The sequence below is a fragment of the Pteropus alecto genome, unplaced genomic scaffold (genome assembly GCF_000325575.1).
Source record: "Pteropus alecto unplaced genomic scaffold, ASM32557v1 scaffold53, whole genome shotgun sequence".
NCBI classification, from domain to species: Eukaryota; Metazoa; Chordata; class Mammalia; order Chiroptera; family Pteropodidae; genus Pteropus; species Pteropus alecto.
Genome location: NW_006434366.1, coordinates 3,135,968 through 3,150,409, shown reverse-complemented (window position 1 = coordinate 3,150,409; position 14,442 = coordinate 3,135,968). Strand labels below are relative to the sequence as shown.

At 46.9% G+C, this 14,442-nt stretch overlaps 1 protein-coding gene across 1 annotated transcript in view; it reads right to left on the bottom strand.

The window, feature by feature from the left end:
- SUMF1 (sulfatase modifying factor 1) overlaps window positions 1–10,490 on the bottom strand; it is a 68,708-nt gene extending 58,218 nt beyond the window's left edge. Inside the window, exons 1-2 of the mRNA XM_015587168.2 lie at window positions 10,389–10,490; window positions 2,743–2,801 (exon numbers count right to left, since the gene is read on the bottom strand). Of these exons, the coding sequence (XP_015442654.1) occupies window positions 2,743–2,801; window positions 10,389–10,490 (161 nt within the window). The remainder of the gene's footprint in view (window positions 1–2,742; window positions 2,802–10,388) is intronic.
- Between the last annotated feature and the right edge of the window lie 3,952 nt (window positions 10,491–14,442).

Here is a 14,442-nt window from a genome sequence, read left to right as displayed (position 1 = left end):
CAGCGGCAGCCAGGGCGCCAGACCCAGCCCGGCGCGGGCTCCAGCAGCCGGTCCTAACGCGGGCGCAGCCATGTTGTCCCGCAGCCATGTGACCCTCTGGGTCACGTGGCCCCGCCCTCCTTAAAGGGGCCCACAGGAAGTGGACGCGAGTTACCTGCCCTTTCTCCAGGTACCTCTCTTTTGGTGCACTCCTTAGCTGTGCTAATGTCAAAACACAACAAAACCCTACAAAACTCATGGCCTTCCGCAGACAAGGCGCCCCATTATTTCTTGGTTGAAAAAATTATAATCAAATTTATTTAGCATTTGCTATGTGCCAGGCAGGCACTGTGCTAAATAAGTCGTCATTTTTTTTTGAAATTTCATCTAATCCTCACAACGAAGCTGCAACATTGGGTTCACAGAGCAATTAAATGACTTGTCAAGGTCACATGGCAAAGAAGTGTCAAAAACGAGATTTAAACCGAGCCGCACTGGGTCTCGCTCAGTGTCTCTAAAATGAAACTTCAAACCCTGAGTTTGAACCATTATGCTCTGCTGTAGGCAATTAAATAAGGTTCCCTTAGCAGAAAAATTAAAGCATGACGCGTTGACGTCACCAAGGGATATAGTTAGAGCAATCTAGACTGTGGGGTACCTACCGCAGTGGCGCTGAAAGTGTCCCAGACCAGCAGCAGCAGCTCCTGGGAACTTGCTAGAAATGCAATGGACACAGCAATCGCTGTAACAAGTTCTCTAGGTGATTCTAATGCGTACTGATGCTCACTAAAGTTTGAGAACCACTGTTTTATAAGACCCAATTTCTTTAGAAGAAAAAAAAAGGAAATGAAAACAAAAGGAAGTTGAAGTGGGAACTTACAGATTTAAAATGACAATACATGAAATTTATCTAAATACTAATTTAAACCTACTGATCTCAAACTTTTTAGGATAACCAGGAAAATAAGACCACTGAGTAAAATTATATTGTCAAATTTGTTTTTAGTTTTTTTAGAGTGATAATGGTATTTGTGGGTTTGTTTTTTTTTTAAGAATCCCTATATGTATATATGTTTTGTTCCATATATATGGATAAAAAGATGTGTTCTCAGGGATTTGCTTCTTAAAATACGAGTGTTGGGGTGGATGACTAGAAATGAAACAATTGGCATGAGTTGATCATTGTCGAAGTTGGTTTGTAGGTATTTGAGTGTTTGTTGTATTATTCTCTCTACTTATGTTTGATTTTTTTAATATAAAGAAAAGTCCTGTGATGATCATTTTGCAATACATACAAATATTGAACCATCATTTTGTATGCCTGAACTTAATATAGTGTTATATGACGATTATATCTCAATTTTAAAAAGATGAAATTTTTAAAAATTCTTTCCTCCATGTTGAGTATTTTACAGATTCCCAAGAGGTTTGACATGCTTTCTTGTTGGAGATCACTGCCACTTGGTAAGAAATCTGTTATTACCATACCCATTGATGAGGCTAAGAGGTCGGTGCTTTAACCAAGCTTTTCTATATTCACTGTGCACAATATAGATTCTAGCGTGTAGATGAAAGATAAGCTTTACTAGCCCCTTTGCAGAAGTTCAGTCTCAGCACTCGCTATGTCTGCTCCCTTCCCAGACCTGAACGCCGTTGGTTCATGGTGCCGCTACGCTCTTGGGCAATAAGCTGCACGAAGGCAAGGGTCCCGCCTTGTTGTTCACCACTGTATCAGCAAAATTAGGCCAAGGCCTGAGATAAAAAAGAAACACTCGGTAAATAATTATTGAATTAATGGATAAATGAATGAATGGCAGTCATCAGGATCGCTTTCTTGTAAAGGGAATAAATTGTCGAGAAAATACTACAGATTGTAGACTCAGAAAGAGCTGTGTTTATAGCCGGCCACTTACAGATAACGTCACGCCTGAGCCTCTGTTTGTTCACGTGTGAAATGGGAATAATAATAGCACCTTTATGAGGATTAAATGACATGAAGTATATGCAGGGCTTAGCATTTTGCAACAGCTCGGAAATGTTCGCTGTTATTAGCAATCAGTGTCAAGGATGGAAACTTGTCAATTCTCCAGGAAATCTCAACCTTCTTTCTCAGTCCGTTAAATAATTTCCTATTGGTCACTAATCAATGCATGAGTGTAAAAAATGGATGAGAAACTCTAGGCAAGGAGGCCTGTGCTAAGAATTAGAGTTAAAAGCACAGGCTGCTCAGCACTCGGCTCTACACAAATTAGGGCAATTTATCTAGAATTTCTCCCACCTTCCATCTCCCATTCGAGGTCCCTATTCTGGTCTTCTTACCCCATCCTTCTAATGAAGCCAGATGAAAAACCGTAGGCCCGACGGTGACTCGTGTGTTCATTAAACAGCAAGGAGAACAATGTCACTACAGTCGAGTGAGCAAGGAGGAGAAAAAGAGGAAGGGAGATGGGCCGGTGACAGGGCCGGTGACAGGGCCGGATTACGCCAGACCTGGCAAACGTTTTCTCTAACTGAAAGGCGGCGCCATGGCAGTTTTGAGAAGTGCCTCCTAGCTCACACTTTTCCTGTGGATCAGGGTCAGTTCCACTGCCAAGTCACAGACCCCGGTCCTGCAAGGGGCCCAGAGTGCCGGATGGCATCCGGGCCCTCACTCCATATTTATGTGAACACTTTCTGATCCTTTCTCCTGATTGGGATTGAAAAAAAAAGAAAAAAATTCATTTGCCAAATCCATGGCAGCACACTACGTACCTGAAGCCTTACCGATCTGCTCTGGCAATAAGGCCACCCCAGCACAGCAGCTGAGACTGGGCCCGTCGACCCTGCTGGGGAAGGGCCCGTGTCAACGGTCCTTCTTTCTGATGGGCCGACCACCCCCAGCATCCTAACTGTAGGCGTCCAGCAGCCCTCTTGTTGGTTACCCTCGATTTTACCATCCACACACGGCCTGTGGGGCAGGTCCCCTGGCTGCCCCTCCCCGCCCCCATCACCGGTACACAAATTGTAGCTCCTCAGACTGTTTGCGACGAGTGCCACCAGCTAGCTTCTATTGCTCCAGGCCCCTGTCATCTCCACCGCCATTAGCAAGCTCCAGCTCTGTGGCTGCCTCAGCCGTCAGCCCTGGCCTGCAGGGCGAGCTGCTGGTGCCTCCTGCGCAGGGCATGCCCGATGGCCATGGGCGTGGTGTGTCCTCCAGGCCCTCCCACAGAACAGAGTCCTAGTGGGTCTTCTGGCCTCTTGGAATAAATCCCTGCTTCCCTGAGCTACGGAGTCCTCCATCGGCCTCAGCAACCCACCCAGTTCACCTTCATTGGGAGTGAGCTGTGACTCTCTCCCAGCTTCTGAGCGCCCCCTGTGGCTCTCACCCGGCTTCTGAGCACCCCCTGTGGCTCTCCCCCCGCTTCTGAGCCCCCCGTGGCTCTCGCCCCGCTTCTGCGCCCCGTCCAGCAGTGAGTTTGCCCCTTTCCCTGGGGTCCTCGCCAAGGTGTGAAATCCATGGCCCCAGTGAGTCCCTTCAGGTCAGTCCCTTCTCGCTCACCCAGTCTTCCACCCTGAGAGCCACTGGAGGTGGGGCAGCTCATGGGGCGGGCAGGACCTGTTGCCTTGCAAGGGACGGGCTCTGCGGTGTCTTCCCACCGGGGGAACCTGCTGGTTCTCGGTAGAAAGGGACGGGCCACCTCTGCAGGCTCAGGGAAGTCTGAAGAGCCACCTCTCTCAGGGGCATCCACCTTCACGTCCCTGCCACACGGCTCAGCCCAGGTGTTTCCGGCATGACCCCTGACGTTAGCCTCTGCAGTCAGGGTTCTGATGGTCAGAGCATCAGCCCGGCTCTGCTCTCGCGCAGCTGTGGGTAAGGGCTGCTGCGGAGGCCCCAGGCTCTCGCAGGTCCTTTCTGGTGTGTGAAAGCTGCCCTCGTTTCTCAGGGGCTCCCCGTGGGTCAGCACGAGTTGGCAAGAATCAGCCATCTCACTCTCCCTGGATGCACTGTCCTCTGTGCCTTTCAAACCCCTGAGTCGGCATGCTGGCTCGGACATTCCTTCCCACGTGGACACTCTCCCAGGCCACCGCCAGTAAAATTGTTAACAATCGGGCTGCCACCTTGTGCCAGGGACTATCCATATGCCACATACCGCTCAAGATGGGTCCTTGTTGCCAGTCTGGCAGTGGGCGACCCAGGCCCCAAACCCCATCTATCGCCGGCTTCCTCAGACCGCTTCCGGGATCCACAGTCGACACGACCAAGATATAATCAGAAACGCAAAAGTGTTCTTGGTGTACCACCTGTGAAAACGAGAGGGCAGAGACGAGGAAGGAGGCGGCGGCCAAAGCCTCCAGGCTGCAACCCAGGTCTGACAGCTGGGGAAGGAGGGGTTTCCGGCAGGAAAAGTGGGCGATGGAGATGGGCGATTGCATGGGTCACCTTGACTGGGCCGCGGAATGCCCGATGCCTGCTTAAGATCATTTCTGGGTGTGTCTGTGGGGTGTTTCTGGAAGGGCTTTGCATCTGTGTTGGTGGACTGATGAGAGCAGATGGCCCTCCCCGACGTGGGCGGGCATCGTCCATGCCCTTGAGGGTCTGGAGAGAACACAGAGGTGGAGGAAGGCCTCCGACCTGGAATAAGATCTACGTACGCCATCGGCTCTGAGGCCTGGGAATGATACTACTGGCTTTCCTGGGTCTCTAGCTTACAGCCTTCATAGTCACATGAGCCAGTTCCTTATAATGAATCTCATTTTATATAGATAGATGATAGATAGATAGATAGATAGATAGATAGATAGATAGATGATAGATAGATAGATAGATAGATAGATAGATAGATAGATAGATGATAGATGATAGATAGATGATAGATAGATGATAGGTAGATGTAGGGGTATCGATATATTGATATAGCTCCTTTTGGTTCTGTTTCTCAGAACCAGTCCAGTGCTGTGTGGACCAGTCCAACAGGAAGCTCGAGAGCAAAGACTGCCCGTTGGAGGGGTCATGCACTGAGCCGAAATGGCCAGACCTTGGTCATCCCCCCACATTCAGGTGTTGGCTGGAGCTGCGCGGGAAGAGGGTGTCCTCAGTCTGAAGTGCGGCTGATCCCACAGGGGCTGCCGGTTGACTGCACTCCTTGTGGCACGTTCACTCTCGAAGGGCGATCTGGCACACGTCCGGCCGCCACCACGGCTGACAAGGCCTGCGGTGATCCGGCCCCTGCCTCTCATTTACTGGCTCAGCCATGGTACCCTTCTCACCGCTTCCAGAGCAGAAAACGCTGTCCCACTTCAGGCTTCTGCGCTCACTGCTCCTTCCCCCTGCGATGCTCTGCCCTTCTCGCCGCTGGCCCTTTCCTGTCACTCAGGTCTCGACACAAATGTCACCTCCTCAAGGAGTACAAAGTGACCCACCCTGTCCCATTATGCTACGTCGCATGGCCTCTCTGATGTCTTCATGCACTCGTCACTACCTCAAATCATTTTGTTTGTTTCTCTCTCTCCCCAGGGTGTGGGGGGAGGGGTGGGCAGGTACAGCAGTTTAGCGTTCATCGCTATACCCTCCATGCCTGGAACAGGACAGGGGACATCTGAGTGCCCAGTAACTGTTTGTCGAGTGGATGAACGAATCATAGGAAGATCAGAGACCTTCGGACAGTGATAGGATGAAATCTGGACGTTGGCGTTCCTCAGAAACCCTTGCAGGACCGCTCCTGGAGGTCAGGGTCTTGGTCCCAGCGGGAGCTGGCTGCCTGACAGTGTAAAGCTCACATTCAAGATGTGACTCTCCATCTCGATGCCAAGAGAGCTGCAACGTGGAAGTCCTAGCGCCTCCACCCACGGGCCGTGTGACGATCCACTTCAATTCAGTCAACCAGGATTTGTCGAGTATCGACTAGTTGCCAAGCACGATTCCAGACACAGAATTCAGCAACAAACAAAGCAGATGAAAATTCTTGCCCTTGTGGAAATGACATTAAATAACTTAAAATGCGTGAAGTGCTTTGAACATTGCTTGGCACCTAGGAATAGCCCCAAAATTGTTAGTTACGATCATTACAATTACCAACCTGTTTAATATATAAAATGAGCATTCTAAAGTTTTGGGGTTTTTTTACATAATAGGACACTTCTGTATATTTAGACCCCAAAAATGAGGCAGAAAGAATTCTGCCGCGTGGTTCTTTCGTTAGACATTCTTCGGAGTCACCGTGTGCTGAAGCCACCTGACTAAAGCCTATTCAGTCAGGCTTTTTACTTTTGCTCATTCGTGCTGCAGCCAACGAGGACAACTCATACAGAGAGGACTTCTCGTTTCGTTTTTGTTTTTATTTTTTTTCTTTTCTTGGTCCAATGGTTTGGTCTTCTCCCCTCCTTGAAAGCACCACAAAAAAAAGGTGTAGGGTGGGGAGAGTCCCTTAAAGAAAATGCAAAGAAGAGAGAAACGTCCTATGTCACACTCAGTAACTGGTCCTTAAAACGACAGAGCAGGAGGTGCAGAAACGAAACGGTTCTGTTTCAGAAGGGACTGGACCCCTGTGGGGGACAGAACCGGAACCCGAGGTGGCGGCAGCTCCCGGGGCCTCGGCGGCAGGTGTCCCGGGGTTTTCCCGGCGTGCTCCAGCCTCAGCTGTCCCCGCGCACCGACGGCTTCTCCACCAGGGTCTTGCGTTCCTCACTCTCTCCTCAACGCCTTTTTTAAGTTTTGCTTCTCAGCTCCCGCTTGGGCACAGCGCAGTCCCTGTCACCAGAATGCTCGTGAGCCTTTGTGGCTTTGTGGCACGGCCTCACCCCACAGCGACAGTGCTGCTCACACTCAGGACACCAGCTTCGCCTTTCAACTGTGACAAAGAGGAAGCCTGGGTGGCCCGGGCCTCTTTCTCACACCACCGCCCACCCCGGGCCACCAAGAGCCTACGGTTTAGTGACACTTGAGTCAGGTTGCCATCTCTGGTCCAATCAGTTGTAATTAGAAGGTCATTCCAAGACTGTCTTGTGCATTGGCAACGATTGGTGGGCCCAGGTGCCACTCAGCAGGTCTGGGGCGGGCCCAATAATTTGCATTTCTAACGAGTTTCCAGATACCGCTGGCGCTGCTGATCTGGACCATTTGTAAACTACTGCTTTCATAAACTAAGCCTCCAGCGCTACCCTTCGGTGCCTGTGCTGGTCGGGTGTTTTCCTCTCAGCCATGCTTGGCCCACGGCAGGCAGCACGACCTAGAATCCTCCTCCTTCGAACTTACCGTCCAGTAATCTTCCTGATGTTTCTGAACAGCAGTGAGTGGAGAGAAAGACGAGGAGAAGCCAGAATGGCACGCAAAGACGTTTAGAGCAATTAAAAGACGCTTTATTTGCCTTCGGGAAGAGAGAAGAAATGCCGTGAAGTCACGGTCATGGTTGCTTCTAGCCCCGAGCTTTCGGAGTGTTTGAAGTCAAATAAAAATAAGGGAGAAGAATGAGTCCCAGCTTTTTCAAGGAGAGCTTAATAGTAAAGGGGAAGTATAGTATATATACACAATATATATTTTATGTGTATATATATCAGAGCCCATACGATAGTGGTTTCAGTATCCATTTATTTTGAAAGTGAAACATCGAGATGCTGAATATGAAACACATCAGCCCCTGTATGTATTTGAAAGGTATAAATGTATATTCCCTTTTCAGGCTTCCAACGATGCTTACCAATCCTTTAATCCCTTTGGTTGCCTGGGGGTCTGTGCCCCAAAGCTTGGCAATCACCATGGAAGTAACTTCTTTCTGGGTTTCTATCATTCCCCCTTGAGAAGAAACCTGTGCAGGAAGGACAGGAAACCTTTTGCTCAATGGATGGGACGTCCTGCTAAAGACACGTACTTGGCAAATGCTGGCATCCATCAGGCACACAATGGCGAAGAGCTGGCAGATTTGGGTGTAACTTGGAATGCGTGGGTGCCTTTCAGAATAATTTCCAGGGCTGTGTTCTTTGACTCCGTGGGTTCCCCATCTTCCCACAATGCTTAGCACGTGGTAGATACTTAATATATATTTTTTATCTAGAACCCCATGTGGCCAATATATTCCTCAGTATCTTTACATGAATGGGATAGCTGGGACTCTAAGGGTCCGTTAAAGTGATATGGAGATCGCCCCCATTCTTTCATATTTAACTGTACGTTAAAAGAAAGTTGTCCGTTAAATATTTTTAAATTAAGATAGAGCCAGTACTAACTAGTAAATTCACTGAATTCTAGACAGCCCGGACTTCAGGAGCCCATCATGCTTGTGAATAGCATGGAGTCAAATGCCTGGATTTCCCCTCTCCTAGCTATCTGTCTCCTCGAGAGAAATGAAAACATACATCCACACACAACTTGTGCACGAATGTTCATAGCAGCAATATTCATAATAGGCAGGACGTAGAAACAAACCCCAAAGTCCATCAGCTAATTAACAGGTAAAACGTGGACCACCCACAGAAGAGAATATTCGGGCACAGAACATCTGAGCTCAGCTGCTAGCTGTTGGGGAGTTCAGAGACTGCCCAGCCCCTGGAGATCTCAGGGGCCTCTGGAACCATGGGCGGTCTCAGCCCTCCCTCTGGGAGACAGGAAGCTAAGGGTCCCAGCCAGCTGCAGGCCAGGCAACCCAAATTCCTGGGATCATTTTTCCAGACAGACTTCCCAGCTCCTGATTCACAGGCTCACGTGATGCCTTCATGCCTATAAAGCTAATTCTTTAACCTCAGCGCCAGAATCCCCCACAGGGCTGGTTAAAACATGGGTTGCTGGCCCCATCCCCTGAATTTCTGACTCAATAGGTCTGGGGCGCCGCTCAAGAATTTGTGTTCCTAACTGTTTCCCAAATAATGCAGATGCTGCTGCCGGTATGAGGACCACAGTTTGAGAAGCACGGGCATAATGAGTTCGCGCTTAGGACTGAGGCAGTCTTACAAGTTGAACTTACTTAAATTTTGAAATTCTTCACTTTTGTAGTCTGTCCAACAGGGTTAATAAACCCACCTCCTAGGACCATGATGAAGATTAAATAGAACCATCTACATAAAGCACTTAGCACATAGTAAGACCTCAGTAAATGGGTTCTAATATAATGTGTTTACCATGATGATGATGATGGTTTTAAGGACAAGTTACTGAGTGCAACATATAAGACACCAGAGGCACATCCACGGATAAGGCAATGGCAGGCGATAAATGTCACCTCAGAAACTGTCTCCTACCACTGTCAAAACTTTCTCAAAGTCTCCCACCCACGGACGATCATTTAACTTGTAAACTCAAGAGGACTCCCTCAGGAAAGAGTCTGAATAAAGAGCTTCACCCACAAAACAGAATAAAGAGGAAGCAGAAAGCTTTAAAATCTTTTGAGAAAATTTGTCTAACAATAGAAAGAGGAAACTCATTTGGGTGTGATGCAATGGCTCTAGAAATGAATAAACTGGGCCAAGAGCAAATTAATTTGAAAATAATTGCAGAAAAGGGAACTGTGCCATGCCCACGCCTCTGGGAAATCTGACAAGAAAGTTAAGGTTCTGAGGGTTTTTTTTTCCCTTCCCAGCTCTAGGATAATTGGTAATACAATCGTGAAAAATATAAGTCACCCCTGGAGTGACCGACTCTTTTGTCCTTCCTCTGTGCGAAATTCTTTCTCTGGGTCACGGCAACAGAAGAACGGGTGAGGTCCCTGGGAGACCGGGGATTCTCGTGATTTCTCCACAGAAGAGTGTCTCTAGTGCACTTGACCGTGCAGACGGACTAGCCAGTAATCCAGTGGAACGAAACCCCGCTCTAAAAAATAGTGGGTTTGTTGTCACTTATTGTGTAATTTACAAAATAAACTATGTAGATCACGATGGAGTCAGTAGCCTTAAGACATTAATTGTGCCTTCCGTTCAAAATAACGGTAAGAATAAAGAGCTGGTTAGAACAGTGGAATATTTGCGAAGTTAGTTTGGTAGCATCGGTGTCAATGACCGGTCGGTCAGTGGGCCGAGTGCCAGCCTGGGGTCCGAAAGCCTCTGCGAGACCAGCCTCTTGACCCTGCAGAGGCTGTGTTTGGCTGTGTGATCTGGAAGGACCAGTGAATCTTTTGATGTCTGTCCCCTCATCGGTAAAAGAAAGGATCAAGTAGGTCACTTGTTTCTAAAACTTCCATTATCAAGTACCCTTTTATACAATTTCTCTTTCAACTAAAGGACTGCACCTCGTTAAATAACTTCGCATACCCAGCTATTGAGTTAAATGCCTTTGCTCGCAAGTAGTAAAGTTCCATGTAATAAAAAGGACCGTACTAGGAACTAACCATCTCTCATATACTGAGTATTTACTGTGGGCTGAGCAATTAGATGTATCACCCCATCTTGCTCTTTCAACAATACTGATTGGACAGTAAAGGCTCCGAGGGTTTAGGGAAGTCACTTACCTGGAAAAGGGTCCACACCAGGTCCGGTCCGCCCTCACAGAGCTGGTAAGTGGTCAGCTGGGATTTGAAAGTGGGTCTCGGGCCTCCATGACGTGACGGCATCGCCGTGCTGGGAAGCACGTGGTCGCACGGGCTCACACGGTGCTGGCAGCATGGTGCATGGCTACAACGGCTTGGGATGGGACAAAGAAATGATCAGGAATTCAGGCATTTCTAGGCACTGGTCACCCGCCACTTCAGTCGGCATTTGTCCTTCTCCTGAGCATCTATCTCCTCCGTGTCCCCCTCTGTCCCCTCAGGTATTTCTCCTCAGTCACCATTTTGATGAGCGCAGGGCTCACCCAGCCCCTGTGACCTTGAACTTCCGGCCTCACATTTACCCTAGTCTCTCTATTTCTCCATTGAAATCTAAAGAGCAGGAATATTAGTGGCCCAGGTCGCCTTTTCACAGGGGGCTACGAGGCAGGCTGCCGGGTATGGGGCCTGGGGCGCACCCTAAATGACACGAAGGACAGCAGCATGGCCTGTGCACGGGCCACTGTCCTTTACGAATGAGCGATAGTCCCCACCGATGGCCTGTTACGGGTCAGGCTTTTCGCCAGAGTGATCTCATTTAATCTTTACAGCAACAACTCCATGAGGTAGATACTGTATCGGCCCCCTTTGCAGATAAGTAATTTACCTAAGCTTACTAGTAAGTGGCAGGTCCTAGGATTCAAACCCTGCATTTTTTTTATAACAGCTTTATTGAGAAATAATTCATATGTCATATAATTCACTCATTTAAAATGTACAATTCCGTGGTTTTTAAAATCGTCGCAGAGATGTACAGTCATCGTCACAATCAATCTGGGAATATTTTCATCAATTTAGCAAGAAATCCCAAACCCTGCATGAGAGGCAGCCTTTTATGACTTGCTTCTTGCACTTCTGCATGATGTTAGGGTCTGGGTTCGTGTCAGCGATTCAGTTCTTTCAATGGCTGAGTAATATCCTCTTCTGTGAGTGGTCCACGTTTTACCTGTTCATCAGCTGATGGACTTTTGGGTTTGTTTCTACTTCCTGCCTATTATGAATATTGCTGCTACGAACATTTGTGCACAAGTCGTGTGTGGACGTATGTTTTCATTTCTCTCGGGGAGACAGATAGCTAGGAGAGGGGAAATCCAGGCATTTGACTCCATGCTATTCACAAGCATGATAGGCTCCTGAAGTCTGGGCTGTCTAGAATTCAGTGAATTTACTAGTTAGTACTGGCTCTATCTTAATTTAAAAATATTTAACGGACAGCTGTCTCTTAACATAGTTAAATATGAAAGAATGGGGGCCATCTAGTTTATTTATTGTCTTTTAGGGATCTCCATATCACTTTAACGGACCCTTAGAGTCCCAGCTATCCCATTCATGTAAAGATACTGAGGAATATATTGGCCACATGGGGTTCTAGATAAAAAATATATATTAAGTATCTACCACGTGCTAAGCACTGTGGGAAGATGGGGAACCCACGGAGTCAAAGAACACAGCCCTGGAAATTATTCTGAAAGGCACCCACGCATTCCAAGTTACACCCAAATCTGCCAGCTCTTCGCCATTGTGTGCCTGATGGATGCCAGCATTTGCCAAGTACGTGTCTTTAGCAGGACGTCCCATCCATTGAGCAAAAGGTTTCCTGTCCTTCCTGCACAGGTTTCTTCTCAAGGGGGAATGATAGAAACCCATGATTTCTTTCCCTCAAAAATGGTCTCAAAAGGCAAACTCTACTGTTTCTTCATTTCCCCAAGACTTCTCTGCTTCTGCTGCATTTTAAATGAGATAATGATGCAGAATAAGATTTATGATTCAATGGCTGCAATTAATCGAAATGTTATTACTTGCTGATTGAGTTTTTCCATGAAACACGTGAAAGCATTTTTCTTCTTCCTGTACCTTGTAGCGTGGGTTGACATGTCACCAAGTGCCATGCCAGAGCTTCAAAATATTGTTCCAACACAGATCGGCATCATAAGAAGTCTTTCTTTTCTTTTTAATATTGGTGCCTCTTCCCTTGTGATAATGCTCTGAAAATAAGTTAAGTGGAAGAGAAATGAAGGCTAATTTAATCTGAGAACCTACTTTCTCACACCGATTTGGGGTCAGAAGGTACACATGCTTTTTTTTTTTTTTTTTTTTTTAAGGGAAGTACAACATAATACAAAGTTTTCCTAATAACAGCTTCTCACCCTACTTCTTGAACCAGGTGAACTTTTTGAAAACCAAATAAACTTAAACATTTGACTTCTTCTGAAGGCCATGCGATTATTCAGTAAGGTGCGAGTTAAAGATAATTAGCAGACACTTACCTGAACCATTTTTTCTGGAAAAAACAGATCTATTGTCACTCCATGGAAATATTTTCATTGAGCTTTATTAAAACATTTTCTGATTCAGTTACAAAATGAGGTACTCGAGTGGAATTCTTTTGGAAACAATGATCTTTCCCTTTTAAACACTCTTATTTACTTTTAATAAGAGTACCATTAGTTTGTTTAACCCTTTCCCCACCCCCAAAAGGCACTGATCTTTACAAGAGTGTTCATTTGCTCCAAGGATAGCCAATTTTATCTGTTTCCCAAGGTGTTCCGGGTGTAGAATAAGTCTTAAGTCACCTTGAAAATACTCGACACACTTTCTACTTCCTCTTCTTCTCTTAAGAGGTGACACGGTTATAAACGTAAATCAAAGGGCTTGTCGGAGGGAGGTTTGAGACAGAAACTGCTCAGAAGCTATTTCCCTACCTCCCCTGCTGCATTACATTCGATATAAGTGTTTCAGTGACGAAGGGTCGTCTTGATGATGTGTACCTTTAATGGAGAAGCACAGCAGTGTGGACTGCCAGTGCCCGGATGGTGGGAAAGGAATTAAGGAAGGCCAGAGGACTGGATAGCACTCAGGTGATGTCCAAGGTCATGGCTGCTAAGGTCTGCAAAATATTATTAGAAAGAGGAAACGATGAGGGACATGGCATGAAAGCCCAGCAAGGGCTACAGCCTGTGATTCCAAAGCTGCCAGTCTTCCTCTCTGTCACCCTCCAAACGCCACATCTGAAATGCCTCTGGAAGGAAGGTAACGATAGAGAAAAATGCAGACGGCAAGAGCACACTGCGTTCCACACTCTGCCATTCTCCCCGGTGCCCTACACAGCACCTGGTAGAGGGCGTAGGTAGCCATTAACTATCCATTTATACAGCCGAGCACTTGAAGAGCCAATACAATAAACGTTCCTCTCCCCTCTCCCCCATCCCTCCAATCCCTCGTCCCTGGGCTGACTCTACCTCACGGACCCGCTTTATGAAGCATTGACCTCAAGCTCTCTGTCTGGTTTGGACTCAAGATATGTATAGGTTACCCATATCCTAAAACTACGGTTAGAGGGAAATACCACTTTAAATCTAGGAACAAAATTAAGTGGGAACAAGAGGAAGCAGTTAAGTTGCTTGAGTCTAGATACACGGATTCGGCATGGGAAGTGGAAAGCTACAAATCCTGCTTGTTTGGTAACTGAATTCAGAAGAACTCCCTGACTGGTGCACTGACTAGGTCTATTGATCATTAAATCATTTTCCCAGGGGAAGGGAAAAACGAAGCCTGTAAAAATTCTCAAGTCTCCCACTTTCCCTTTCTCATGCATAATTCTCCTTGCTTTTCTGGCTGACTTGAAAAGACTCTGAGAAGAATATATTGCAAGCTCACCACAAACGAGATCACTCATAGCTTGGAGACTGTTGTCATAAAGTTGTCTCGTTATAGCAACTAGCTCGTTTTGCATTTTACCTAAACAGTTAAATGTAGATTTTTAAATAATTTGTTGTACTAGACCATCACCTTCGAAGGTATAATTCTCCAGCATAACTGTGAAATGATCACAAAAAATGGTCATAGAAACATCTATTAATGTGTCAAGATTTACACACACACACACACACACACACACACACACACACTTTGGATTATGTAAATATGCCTTTTTTGAGAGTAAGTTTTAGACATCATGAGGCTCCAGTTACATACTTTA